Raw genomic sequence first — 15,087 nt, forward strand, 5'->3', positions numbered from 1 at the left:
ATTGTAATCTGGGATAAATTAAAATGAGCTTTCGCGGCATGGCCCAGATAACCAGTTTAATTGTGTTTCAGTCAAGCAATTTTTATGTATCTTAAACCATCTAAAAAGAGGAAGTTAAGATATCTTTTTAAAATAAAAAACTATGTATTATAGAATTACAGATATTTGTATAATGAGTGACATTTTAATTTAGAATTATATTTAAGAGGTAAAGTATATATTTTTCATTTGTACAGCCCAAAAAACAATATACATCCATGGATAAAAAACACTGATTTGCTGACTTCTACCAAAGAATATTTAAATATTTTACTTGAAGTTTCGATAATATTTTCTGACGTTCAAAACAATTTAGAAAATACAAATGCCTCAAGAACACACTTCCTGACTCAAGGGAGGGGAGGAAAAAGGAAATTATGTATACAAGGCAGGGCATAATGCCAAATGTTGAATCATTCTTTAAAATCAGTTAATATCACCCAGCTTGTTTTCTTAATGTTAGTTATCATGTTACAATATTAAGTTTCCTATAACTCAGACAGCATTAATTTTAGTTCCATTTCTCTAATCCTTTACACATATTAGGGTAAAAATTGTATTTTTCTTCACAGCTTGAAAAAGCAGCATTAATTTTTCCTCATTAAAGGATGAGCCTTAAGGTCCATTTAAGAATGAACCTAAGGACCTTTTTGGTGTCCTGGGAAACACACAGGGTAGCCTCTCTGTGACTGGAAGAATACTAATAGATCTACCTGTCCATGATTTTCCTTCGATTCTTTCTGAAAAGACTAAACTGACATTTTTAAAAGAATTCCTAAAATTATATTCCCTTAACTGACTTTGTTTTACCTACCAGGGGTCATATCTCCATAGATATTTAGATAATAATGTTTGAAACCCCAGGTAGGTATTCTTTTTAAAAATCATTTATTTGTGAGACACAGCACTCACAAGAGTGGGCTAGTAAGCATTCCCAGCCACTGTTTTACTTCCCCAAATGTCCACAAATAGCTAGAGCCAAAGCTGTCAACTGAGGACTCAATCCAGGTCTTTCACATAAGTGCAGGAACCCAACTACTTGAGCTATCACTACTGCTTCTCAGGGTCTGAATTAGCAGGAAACTGGAGTCAGGAGCCAGAGGTAGGTATCGAACCCATGCACTCTGATATGGGACATGGACATCTTTGTTGTTTTTTTTTTTTTTTTAATTTTTATTTTTTAAATTTTTATTTAGTAAAAATAAATTTCCAATGTACAGTTTATGGATTACAGTGGCTTCCCCCCCCCATAATTTCCCTCCCACTCACCCCCCTCCCATCTCCCGCTCCCTCTCCCATTCCATTCACATCAAGATTCATTTTCAATTATCTTTATATACAGAAGATTGATTTAGTATATATTAAGTAAAGATTTCATCAGTTTGCACCCACACAGAAACACAAAGTGTAAACTACTGTTTCAGTACTAGTTATAGCATTACTTCACATTGGTTCACATTGGACAACAATTTAAGGACAGATCCCACATGAGAAGTAAGTACACAGTGACTCCTGTTGTTGACTTAACAATTTGACACTCTTGTTTATGGCGTCAGTAATCTCCCTAGGCTCTAGTCATGAGTTTCCAAGGCTATGGAGGCCTTTTGAGTTCGCCGACTTCGATCTTTTTTTTTTTTAATTAAACTTTTATTTAATGAATATAAATTTCCAAAGTACAGCTTATGGGTTATAATGGGTTCCCCCTCCCAAAACTTCCCTCCCACCCACAACCCTCCCCTTTCCCGCTCCCTCTCCCCTTCCAATCACATCATGATTCATTTTCAATTCTCTTTATATACAGAAGATCAGTTTAGTATATATTAGGTAACGATTTCAACAGTTTGCCCCCATATAGTAACACAAAGTGAAAGAAAATACTGTTGGAGTACTAGTTATAGCATTAAATAAGAGTGTACAGTACATTAAAGACAGAGATCTTACATAATATATTTTTTTTAAAATAAATTTTCTATGCCATTTCCAATTTAACACCAGGTTTTTCCTTTTTTCATTTCCAATTATCTTTATATACAGAAGATCGATTCAGTATATAATTAGTAAAGATCTCATCAGTTTGTACCCACGCAGAAACACAAAGTGTAAAAATACTGTTTCAGTACTAGTTATAGCATCACTGCACATTAGACAACACATTAGGGACAGATCCCACATGGGATGTAAGTACACAGTGACTCCTGTTGCTGACTTAACACTCCTGTTCATGGCGTCAGTAATCTCTCTAGGCTCTAGTCATGAGTTGCCAGGGCTATGGAAGCCTTTAGAGTTCGCTGACTTTGGTCATATTCCGATAGGGTCATAGTCAAAGTGGAAGTTCTCTCCTCCCTTCAGAGAAAGGTACCTCCTTCTTTGATGGCCCCGTTCTTTCCACTGGGATCTCACTCGCAGAGATCTTTCATTTAGGTCTTCTTCTTTTTTTCTTTTCCATGGTTTCTTGGCTTTCCATGCCTACAATACTCTCATGGGCTCTTCAGCCAGATCCAAATGCCTTAAGGGCTGATTCTGAGGCCAGAGTGTTGTTTAGGACGTCTGCCATTCTATGAGTCTGCTGTGCATCCCACTTCCCATGTTGGATCTTTCTCTCCCTTTTTGATTCTATCAGTTAGTATTAGCAGACACTTGTCTTGTTTGTGTGATCCCTTTGACTCTTAGACCTATCAGAACCATCGAATGTGAACTGAAATTGATCACTTGGACTAGTGAGATGGCATTGGTACCTGCCACCTTGATGGGATTGTATTGGAATCCCCTGGCACATTTCTAACTCCACCATTTGCGGCAAGTCTGATTGTGCATGTCCCAAATTGTACATCTCCTCCCTCTCTTTTTCCACTCTTAAATTTAACAGGGATCACCTTTCAGTTAAAATTTAAACACCGATCTTATTCTGACAGGGTCATAGTCAAAGTGGAAGTTCTCTCCTCCCTTCAGAGAAAGGTACCTCCTTCTTTGATGGCCCCATTCTTTCCACTGGGATCTCACTCGCAGAGATCTTTCATTTAGGTCTTCTTCTTCTTCTTCTTCTTCTTTTTTTTTTTTTTTTTTGGTTTTTGTTTTGTTTTGTTTTGTTTTGCCAGAGTGTCTTGGCTTTCCATGCCTACAATACTCTCATGGGCTCTTCAGCCAGATCTGAATGCCTTAAGGGCTGATTCTGAGGCCAGAGTGCTGTTTAGGACATCTGCCATTCTATGAGTCTGCTGTGCATCCCACTTTCCATGATGGATCGTTCTCTCCTTTTTTGATACTATCAGTTAATATTAGCAGACACTAGTCTTGTTTGTGTGATCCCTTTGACTCTTAGACCTATCAGTGTGATCAATTGTGAACTAAAATTGATCACTTGGATTAGTGAGATGGCATTGGTACATGCCACCCTGATGAGATTGTATTGGAATCCCCTGGCACATTTCTAACTCCACCATTTGGGTCAAGTCCAATTGAGCAGGGACATGGACATCTTAACCAGCAGCTTAACCACTAGGCCAAATGCCGGCCCCTGAAGGCAGGTACTCTTTTTTTTTTTTTTAAGATTCATATATTTATTTGAAAGGCAGAGCTACAGAGAAGCAGAGGGGGAGTGGGGGTTTTCCATCTGATGGGTCACCCTCCAAATGGCCACAGAAGCCGGAGCTGAGCCAATCCAAAGCCAGGAGCCAAGAGCCTCCTCCGGGTCTCCCATGCGGGTGCAGGGGCCCAAGCACTTGGGCCATCTTCTACTGCTTTCCCAGGCCATAGCATAGAGCTGGATCAGAAGAGGAACAACCAGGACACGAACTGGCACCCACATGGGATGCTGGCACTGCAGGCAGTGGCTTGAACCGCTACACCACAGCGTCAGCCCCAAGACACTCTTTATCTTAGTGTCTCTAATGCTTAGCAGAGCACCTTGGTTGTAATTTGAATTGCCATCTAAGAAAAAGGAATGCTGTCAATATGATATGTCATAAGTCAGAAGTATTTTCATTGGAACCAGCCAATCAAGAGGAAGCAAAGCATGAGAGCTTCCTGAGTTTTAGTTCCTTCTCTAACGTCTTTCTTCTCTTCTTCTCTTTCACACTCTGATCCAAACACTGGTCTCCAGATGTGTTCCCATTCTGGCCCTTGCCCTGACTTGTTCCTGTGTCTGGAATGTGCTTCTCCCAGGTGGTTGACTTCCTCACCTCCTTCAGATCTTTGCTCATGTAGCACCTTCTTAATAAAGCCTACCCTGGTGTAGAATCATAATGTAGATCCATGGCCAGCTTAGAAATTTTGCCTGCAATCAGACCTTACTTATTAATTTTTGTAAAAATAACAATCTGGAGTGTATTGTAAGTGGTGAAAAGCAGTTGTAATAAAAAATAATAATAAAAATAAAAAATTTAAAAAGTACCATTTTTAAAAAAAGATTTGTTTATTTGAAAGTCAAAGTTACACACAGAGAGGAGGAGGAGAGAGACAGAGGTCTTCCATCTGCTGGTTCACTCCCCAATTGGCCACAGAGGAGGAGAGAAGGAGAAGCAGAGAGAGAGAGGTCTTCCAACCGATGGTTCACTCCCCAGATGGCTGCAAAGGCCGGAGCCATGTCGATCAGAAGCCAGGAACCAGGAGCTTCTTCTGGGTCTCCCACGGGGCTGCAGGGGCCCAAGGACTTGGGCCGTCCTCCAGTGCTTTCCCAGGCCATAACAGAGAGCTCGATATAAAGTGGGACAGCAGGGACTTGAACCAGCGCCAATATGGGATGTGCCGGCCCAAAAAAAAGTACCACTTAAACTATAGTTGCACTGAGGGCTAGCATTGTGGTGTAGCAGGTAAAGCCACTGGCTGTGACACTAGCATCCCATATGGGTGCCTGTTCAGGTCCCAGCTCCTCCACTTCTGATTCAACTCCCTGCTATTAGCCTGGGGAAAGCAGGAGAAGATGGCTTAAGTAGTTTGGTCCTCTGCCACCCATATGGGAGACTTGGTGAAGCTCCTGGCTCCTGGCTGTTGTGACTATCTGGAGGTTGAGCCAGTAGACAGAAGATTTCTCTCTCTCTCTGTGTGTGTGTGTGTGTGTGTCTATCTGTCTCTCTCTCTCTGTAACGCTCTTTCAAATAAGTAAATAAATCTTCAAAAAATAAAATACAATTGTACCAGAGAATATAAAATCATGTGAGCCTCACAGAGTAATTAATATGGATGTGACATATCTATGCTTCATTTTGACAAAATTCTTTTTCTGTAAAACCGTAGCTGCTTCACTATGTACTTAAAGATAAAACCATAGTGTTCCAAGCTGTCAAGTTGTAGTTTTTGTTTTCATGTGGCAAATTTATTTTGGGAACAAGTGATCAGGTGACATAAGATATGTGTGTCACATGCATGTGGCAGTCTGTTCTTGGGTCTATCTGTGTCTTCAGAAATTTGATAGTTCTTTCTGCATCCATCTCATTGGATTCCTGGTATGAGCTAGAAGAGCACATTGCTGTTTTCCCACCTGTTGTCCAAGATTGCCCAAGCATGAATAGTATGTCCTAGTTGGGCCTCAGATACATTTCTAAAATCCTAATGAGGCAATGACTTAATGACATGAAGCGTAGTCTGGGCATTGGGATCACCAAGCAAGGATATTTTACCTATTGTACTACTACAACTTTGCATATATATCAAAGTAAATAGAAAATAATTTGCTGTTGTAATTAGTAAAATTTTAGGACATAGATTCTAAATTTAGAAGGGACAGATAAAAATAGGTTCAGGATAAAGTAGTGGCAAGTTTTTGCAACTTGGGCCGATGTCAAACTTGCCACAGGAATTAATCTCTCTACCTCCAAGAAAATTTTCTGTGCTCCTGAACCTCAGTTTAGAAAATATATTTTTTTTAATTCTAGTTTATATCCTCAAAGATGTTTGGCATGAGGGTGAGGGTAGGGAATAGAGGAAGATGCTTTGAAAAAGAGAGAGAGCAGGCATTTGGCATAGGGATTGAGATGCCAGTTGGGATACTTGCCTCCAATATCAAAGTGCCGGGGATTGAATCCCAGCTCCTGATTCTAGCTTCCTGCTAATGTAGACCCTGTGAGGAAGCAAGTGATGGCTCAGGTAGCTGGGTCCCTGCCACCCATGTGGGAGACCTGGGTTGCATTTCCACCTCCAGCTTCATCCTGTTTTCAGGCTTTTGGGAAATTAATCAGTGAATAGAAGATCAGCCTCTTGCTCTTGCTCTCTCTGCTTTTCATATAAAATAAATAAATTTTTAAAAGAAAAAAAGCACTAAGAAAAAGGATACTTTTTTGAAATTTATTTTAAAATAAGATTTTCAGAGAGCAGAAACAGAGGGACCACTCCCAGCTGCTCTATTTCCAATCCAGGTTCCTGCTAACGCACCTGGGAAACCAGTAGAAGATGGCCCAGGTACTTGCACCCCTGCCACTTACATGAAAGATCCAGATGGCATTAGGGACTCTTAGCTTCAGCCTGGCCAAGCCCCGGCTCTTGCAGCCATTTGGGCAGTGAACCATCAATTGAAAGATCTCTTTTTCTGTCTTTGCCTTCTTCTCTGTCACTCTGCCTTTCAAATAAATAAAACAAATATTTTTAAAAAAAAGTGGGGAGGAGAGGCCGCTGCCTGCGACGCCAGTATCCCATATAGGCACAGGCTTGGGTTCTGGTTGTTCTGTTTCCAATCTAGGTCCCTGCTAATGCCCTGGGAGAGCAGCAGAAGATGGCTCAAGTGATTGGGCCCTTGTACCCACATCGAGAGCCAGAACAAGCTCCTGACTCTTGGCTTCAGCCTCGCCCAGCCCTGGCCTTTTCGCCCCATCTGGAGAGTGAACCAATAGTTGGAAGATCTCTCTCTCCCTCCCTCCCTCCCTCCCTCTCCTCCTCTACTTCCCCCTTTTTGAGAGGAGTACCCAGGAAGAGGTAACATCTTAGATTCAGCTAGTGCTTGTTTCTACCCTGATATCTACTATACAGGATTATTGAAAATTAAAGGTGATAATGGGAAATTACAAAACCAAGAACTAAACCAATATTATTTCATTATTGTTGCCGTAGTTTTGAGAGAGTTCAAAATGAATAAGCTGCCTAGGTTAAATAGTAAAATTATCTATAAATGTCCAGCCTCTTAGAAAGTAAAATGATACTCTTGGATTCTTTTCCTCTTCTGGAAGCTTTTTTCCTCCCTTGTGCTATTCTTGTTTAAAAGCTACCATGTTGGGCTGGTGCTGTGGCACAGGGGGTTAAACCACTTTTCTGCAGCACCTGCATCCCGTATGGGCACTGGTTCAAGTCCCAGCTGCTCCACTTCCAGTCTAGCTCCCTGCTAATGTACCTGGGAAAGTAGCGCATGATGGCCCAAGTCCTTGGGCCCCTATACTCATATGGAAGACCTGGATGAAGCTCATGGTTCCTGGCTTCAGCCTAGCCCAACCATGGCCATTACAGTCTTTTGGGAAGTGAACCAGCAGATGGAAGATTGATCTCTTTGTTACCCCCTCTCTCTCTGATACTGTGACTTTCAAATAAAAAAAAAAAAAGCTACCATGTTAAGATATCCTGTTACATCTTTGTGAAAACTCTTGCTAATTCCTTAGATTACCAACTTTCTGTGAGTAGCTCAGAAAATGTTAATTGAGCTCAAGTGTTTGGATGGAATATAATAGTAACAAGAATAGTTTGTATAACACATTTAGATACTACTAATAGTACTGATGTACCTAGAAAAGGATAACATTACAGTCAACAAAATAGAGCTGATCATCTTTATTTGATAGGCTTATGTTTCTGGTTTCACATTATTGAAGTTTTTGGCTATCACATGGTATGTGTCTCATGTAAATAAGGTCTACTTAATCTTCTGATCTCAACAAAAATAAGTAAAATCCTATATACATATGTATTTTGTTCTCTGAGTTCCAACACCCTCCCTCAAAAATCCTCTTAACCCAGATACCTTCACTGTTCAACCACACTGAACAGTCTTTTTTTTCTTTTCTGTGCCGTCCAAATGTTAAATCTTTTCTGATTTTGTATTTTGGAGTTACTCCTTTCTCTCCTCACAGATCCCAGGTCATTCCGTAACAGAAAGTATTCCAAGCAGATAAAGATTCAGTGTACTTAATTAAATGGCTGTACTGAGCACAGAAGTCTCCAAGTTTACCCTGGAGTATTTTTCAGCCCCTCTCCTGATTGAACAAGTTGTTATTTTTTTTTTTAAGGTTTACTTATTAATTTGGAAGAGTTACAGAGAGACCGAGATCCATCTGCTGGTTCACTCCCCAGGTAGCCACACTGGCCAGGGTTAGGTTAGGCTGAAGCCAGGAGCTTCATTCGGGTCTCACATGTGGGAGGCAGGGGCCCAAGTAATTGGGCTATCTTCTGGTGCTTTTCCCGGGCCATCAGTAGAGACCTGGATCAGAAGTGGAGTAGGCTGGACTCGAACTAGCACCAGCTTTATCTGCTACGCCACAACACTGGCCTTCAGATTTTTAAAATTTTATTTATGGTATACAAATTTCATATATTTCACATATACAAGTTTAGAAACATAGTGATTGTTCCCATCCTACCCTCCCTCCTGCCCACACTCCTGCCCTTCTTCCTCCTCCCTCTCTTATTCACATTCTTAATTTTTACAAAGATCTATTTTCAGTTTACTTTTTACTCATAAGATTAACCCTACTCTAAGTAAAGAGTTCAACAAATAGTATAGGGGTTGGCGCTGTGGCGCAGCGGGTTAAATCCCTGGCCTGAAACACTGGCATCCCATGTGGGCGCCAGTTCTAGTCCCGACTGCTCCTCTCCTGATCCAGCTCTCTGCTATGGCCTGGGAAGGCAGTGGAGGGTGACCCAAGTTCTTGGGCCCCTGCACCGCATGGGAGACCCGGAAGAAGCTCCTGGCTCCTGGCTTCGGATTGGCGCAGCTCTGCCCGTTGTGGCCATCTGGGGAGTTAACCAGCAATTGGAAGACCTCTCTCTGTCTCTGCCTCTATCTGTAACTCTGTCTTTCAAATAAATAAAATAAATCTTAAAAAAAAATAGTATGAAGGGAAAATAAAAACACCCTTCTCAAGAGAGGCGACAAGGGCTGTGAAAGATCATCAGATCTCAAAATGGCAATTTTACCCCAATACATACATTTTAGGTACTTTGTTAGTTACCATAGATCAGGGAAAACATACGGTATCTGTTTTTTTTTTGGGACTGGTTGATTTCACTGAGTATAGTGGTTTCCAGTTTCCGTTTTGTTGGAAAAGACAGGGTTTCATTTTTTTTATTACAGCTGAGTAGTATTCCATAATGTGTGTGTGTGTGTGTATACACATACACATATATATAATAATTTCTTTATCCAATCACCAGTTGATGAACATCAGAGTTTTTTTTTTTTTTTTTAATGTAGCATTGGTTTTTCTTAGTACAACCACACGACAGAGCACCACAGATTGATCTTTTATTTTCAGACTTCTTGTCCTTATTTTAATGATCTCCAATAAGGAGTCTGAAGAAGTAATTGGAAGTGCTAATGTCATGTGTATGTTAAATTGACCTGCATAGTGAGCTGATATCATTCTTTCTCTGACATTTTGCTTCAAAGTGTACTTGTGGGGCCCGCGCTGTGGCATAGAGCGTAGGGCCGTTGCCTGCAGTTTGGACATCCCATATGGGTGTCGGTTCGAGTCCTAGCTGCTTCACTTCCAATCAGGCTCTCTGCTATGGCCTGGGAAGGCAGCAGAGGATGGCCCAAGTACTTGGGCCCCTGTACCCACATGGGAGACCAGGAAGAAGCTCCTGGCTCCTGGGTTTGGATCGGTGCAGCTCCAGCATTTGCTTCAATTGGGGAGTGAAGCAGTGGAAGGAAGACCCTTCTGTCTTTCTCTCTCTGCCTCTCCTCTCTCTGGGTAACTGACTTTCAAATAAATAAATAAGTCTTTGTTGTTTTTTTGTTTTGTTTTGTTTTGTTTTTTGTTTTTAGAGGGAGTGTATTTGCTTGGTGTATGTTTTCTATTTGCTTGGTGGGTCAGTAAAAGGTGGCTTCTGTATATCAGTTTGAGGATTTCTAGTATGCTATGCTAAATTATTAATTAATTTCTGGCAATAGAAAGTAGCTCTACATCTGTTTTATCCCTGTTTATTTGCCTCTACAGGAAGAAGGCAGTATCAAAGAAATTGCAATCACACATCATGTAAAGGAAGGTCATGAAAAGGCAGATCCTTCCCAGTTTGAGCTTTTAAAAGTATTAGGACAGGGATCATTTGGAAAGGTAAGTCATGTATGCATGCTTTTTAAAGTTGTTTTGTAGTTTATGTATATTTTGTACACATAGGAAAATAAATATTTTATGAAATGCTATTATTCTCCCTACCGGTGGTATTTTCTATGTTGTTTACATTTTTCACTATGTGTAAGTGTGGGATAATGAAGAAATTCATTGAAAAGTATGTTGGACTCATGACTAGAGCCTAGGGTGATTACTGATGCCATAAGCAAGAGTGTCAATTTGTTAAGTCAACAACAGAAGTCACTGTGCACTTACTCCCCATGTAGGATCTCTGTCCTTCATGTGTTATACAATGTGAATTAAAGGTATAACTAGTACTCAAACAGTACTTTACACTTTGTGTTTCTGTGTGGGTACAAACAATTGAAATCTTTACTTAATATATACTAAATTGATCTTATGTATTTAAAGATAATTGAAAATGAATCTTGATGTGAATGGAATGGGAGAGGGAGTGGGAGATGGGAGGGTTGCGGCTGGGAGGGAAGTTATGGGGAGGGGGAGCCACTATAATCCAAAAGCTGTACTTTGGAAATTTATATTTATTAAATAAAAGTTTTAAAAAAAGAAAAGAAAAAAGTATGTTGGAAATTTTAGTAAATTGGGGGTATTCACTTCGTACTCATTTTATCTAAGATTTTTTATCTATTTGAAAGGCAGAGTCGCAGAGAGAAATGGAGACACAGAGAAAGGGGTCTTCCATACCCTGGTCAATCCCCAAATGGCCACAACAGCTGGAGCTGGGCCCATCTGAAGCCAGGAGCTTCCTCTGGGTCTCCCACATGGGTGTAGGGTTCTCAGGCTGTAGCAGAGAGCTGGATTGGAAGTGGAGCAGCCAGGACTCGAACCAGCGCCCATATGGAATGTCAGTACTGCAAGTGGTAGCATTACTCACTATGCTACAGTGCCAGCAACTAGAATTTTTAAAAAAATTTTATTAATAAGCCGGCGCCGTGGCTCACTAGGCTAATCCTCCGCCTTGCGGCGCCGGCACACCAGGTTCTAGTCCCAGTTGGGGCGCCGGATTCTGTCCCGGTTGCCCCTCTTCCAGGCCAGCTCTCTGCTGTGGCCAGGGAGTGCAGTGGAGGATGGCCCAAGTGCTTGGGCCCTGCACCCCATGGGAGACCAGGAGAAGCACCTGGCTCCTGCCACTGGATCAGCGTGGTACACCGGCCGCAGCGCACCAGCTGCGGCGGCCATTGTGGGGTGAACCAACGGCAAAGGAAGACCTTTCTCTCTGTCTCTCTCTCTCACTGTCCACTCTGCCTGTCAAAATAAAAATAAAAATAAAAAAAATTTATTAGTTTCCATTTTATTCAAAAGTCAGAGAGAAAGAGAGAGAGCTTGATATTTCACCCACTGGCTTGCTACCCAAACATCCGTAACAGCCAGGAGCCTGGAGCTCAAAATGATTGTCCCATGTGGGTGAGAGTAGTCCAGTTACCTGACCCATCATGCATTGCCTTTCAGAGTGTTCATCAACAGAAACTGGAATAGAATCAGAGTATGTCAAACTTGAATCAGACACTCTGATATAGGATATGGGTGTCCCAAGTGGCACTTAATCTGCTCAACAAATGCCCACAGCTTATGGCTTGTCTTCAAAATGAATGCAAAGTTTGCACTCTATTTAATAACATTGTTGTTTTCATGTAAAAAATATTTTCCCAAATAAGTAACATTGTTCCAGAAGATGCAACATCTTTGTCAGTTTTCTTTAAGCAGTCCTTGTGCTGTGTGAAAAGTACACCATTATAATTACTGCTGCCTGATCTGTCTAGTCCTTTCTTAGCTGGAGGGAAATTATAAGATTGCACTCAACTTTCACAGTGCAGTGATTCCTTATCACTTCTCAGTAAGAAAACATTTGAAGATAGGCTTTGCCAGATTCAAAGCAGCACCAAGTTAACTCTGATGTGTATTTTAGTGGGCCTCTTTATCAATTACTTTTTTTCAGTACCAAAGAAGTCTTGATTTATTCATTGTATTATCTCCCCCCCCCCAAAAAAGGGGGGGATTGGGAGTTAGCATGATGTATTACAAAGTGACTAAAAAATGGAAAAGGAAGTACCCAGTACAGAAAAATCAACCATCAAATAAACACGCCCCAGTGATGGGGCCAAGGAAGCTTAGTCTCTTACAGTTCAGGACTGATGGGAAGGAGGAGTCAGTGAAAAAACAGGCACAAGCTTTCGTACCCTCCTCCCTCCCCATATTTGAAAATTTCATACAAAGCTTTGGTTTCTAGCATTAAACATGGAGTTAATTTGTCTCCTATCAAACAGCCTTGTAGCCACTTTAACATGTTTTTCCACCTACATAAAAGTTCCTGAGTGACTTGGATATATACTCATAGTCCCCTTGGTCTCCAAACCCCACTTCCTACACAGAAGGTCCCCAGTTGCTTCTCTTCTTTAGGATACAAATTAAGTAGATTTGAACTATCCAAATACATCAGTATCTTAAGTTTTTGGCATAAATCACATCAAGAAATAGTCTTGCCTCAGGACATTGGGAACAAGGGATGGAGGTTTCCAATTCAGTAATTTTGCATGAATCCTTTTAGAGTTGTGGAGATATCTCAAGAACTGAACATTTATGTGTGTGGGTGTGTAGGTTTCCTTTTGTGGATGGGGGTATGAAGAAGAGGGTAGGGTAGGAGTCAAGTTTTAAGGGTAGATCCAAAATAGGAGAGGGGAAGGGGAACACAAAAGTAAAGATGATTTAAGGTCCCCACTTCAAGAAGAACCTCCCCCCCTCCAACTTATGTTTCAGATCCTTTTGCCTGTACAAAATTTACCAAGATGCTTTGGCTATTTTTCTCACAATATAAAAAGAAGTTTGTAAACAATGAAGCCGGAAAAGAGCATGGAGAAAGACCAACACACATTTACACAAAAAAGTCACCTAGTAATCACCAACTCAGAGACTCAGTGAAGTCTTACAAAGCCCAGACAAATAGAATAAGCAGAGGGGAGCAGCGTTTGGGGAAGGAGGAACCCAGGATTAGACACACACCACCCAGTGTGTTCTATTGCATCTGTCCCATTTCAACACAGTGAGGTAGATTTCTGGTGATCTCTCAGCATGTAAACAAAACCCCCTTTTTCTCCTTTAGTTACCATGACACAGTAATCACTACTGTCACAGAACAAAACACTGGCTCCTTACGCTGTGAGACCTTCATGTATGGGTCTGCCTCAAAGCCAAGAATTTAGATAGGTTAAGGATTTTAATCCTTGCTTCATGTGCCTATTCCTGGACAATACAGGATGGGTACAGAGGTATTAGTCTTCAAACTCATCCTTACCAGCTCACATTTTTCACACACATACACACACCCTGTTGTGCATAGTGGGCCTGGCCTAATCTGGTGAAGGATGCCTCTGTTACATGAAGCAAAAGACCTGTATACTAGAATCAGGCAACCCTAACCATGGTTTCCTCTCTGCCTCAGCCTCTCAACTTCTCTGTGTCACTTCTTCCTGTTTAGGCTGATTTTCTTTTTTCTTTTTTTTTTTTTTAAATTGAAAGCTTTTATTTAATAAATATAAATTTCATAGGTACAACTTTTGGATTACAGCTGTTCCCCCCCCCATACACGCCCTCCCACCCCCAAACTGTCTCACCTCCTACTTCTTCTCCCATCCCATTCTTCATTAAGATTCATTTTTAATTATCTTTATATACAGAAGATCAGCTCTATACTAAGTAAAGATTCCAACAGACTGCACCTACACAGGCACACAAAGTATAAAAGTACTGTTTGAAGACTAGTTTTACTGTTAATTCTCAATATAACACATTAAGGAAAGAAGTCATACATGGAGAGCAAGTGCATAGTGACTCCTGTCGTTGATTTAACATAGACTAATTTTCAATCTTCCAGGAGGAGATCAAGTCATGGGGCAACCCAATTCACACCTCATCTTTCATGAAACATTTTCAAGGTGGTGGGAGTTTCAAGAGGACACTATTGCCCCCCCCCCCCCAAAAAAAGCCAGCTCTAATTGGCACACTGTGCTTTCCAAATAGTTGCTCTCCGTGGGGAGCAAAGTATTTCCTGGAGCGGTATTCCTATGCAACCTGGAGCTGCTACCGACTTATCCCTGAAGTTACTCATGTGCCTGAGGACACAGTGCAGGAATGAGGGCCTTATGTTAAAATATACAAAAATACAAAGACAGAATATTTATATTAAGAAAAAAGTTAAAATGTACAAGATATGTCATTTGCATACAGTGCAGTTGGCTTCCTGGAGAAAGTGACACCCTAGGTGCAAATAAATAAATCATATTGGTCCAAAATGGGTGGCAGAGGGCTTAGCAGCTGCGGGTCTATGGCATTTGCCCTAACCACCTTTTTTGCCAGTCATCAAACCCTTTGTCTGAGACAGTTCCCAACACACTGTCCCAGAATTGTGTTATGAGGAAACGAGATGTGGAAAACCCTGTCTTACTCCTGAGATTCTCTCCTACAGAGTACAGCAGCTTGTGGGTTGGGTCCAGTAATCTGGTCCAACAACCAATCTTTTCATCATGGCAAGGGAAGTATTATTCCATGTCTTTCTTTTTTTCTTTTTTTATTTTATTTTTATTTTTTTGACAGGCAGAGTGAACAGTGAGAGAGAGAGACAGAGAGAAAGGTCTTCCTTTGCCGTTGGTTCACCCTCCAATGGCTGCCGCGGTAGGCACGCTGCGGCCGGCGCACCACGCTGATCCAGTGGCAGGAGCCAGGTGCTCATCCTGGTCTCCCATGGGGTGCAGGGCCCAAGGACTTGGGC

At 41.3% G+C, this 15,087-nt stretch overlaps 1 protein-coding gene across 3 annotated transcripts in view; it reads left to right on the top strand.

Annotated features, from left to right (window-relative positions):
* RPS6KA3 (ribosomal protein S6 kinase A3) overlaps nucleotides 1-15,087 on the top strand; it is a 112,069-nt gene that overhangs the window by 50,187 nt on the left and 46,795 nt on the right. For all 3 annotated transcript variants that reach the window (XM_062182943.1, XM_062182941.1, XM_062182942.1), the window contains one exon: nucleotides 10,170-10,286. In XM_062182943.1, coding sequence (XP_062038927.1) covers nucleotides 10,170-10,286 — 117 coding nt within the window. The remainder of the gene's footprint in view (nucleotides 1-10,169; nucleotides 10,287-15,087) is intronic.

Source organism: Lepus europaeus, chromosome X, assembly GCF_033115175.1.
Source record: "Lepus europaeus isolate LE1 chromosome X, mLepTim1.pri, whole genome shotgun sequence".
Lineage (NCBI taxonomy): Eukaryota > Metazoa > Chordata > Mammalia > Lagomorpha > Leporidae > Lepus > Lepus europaeus.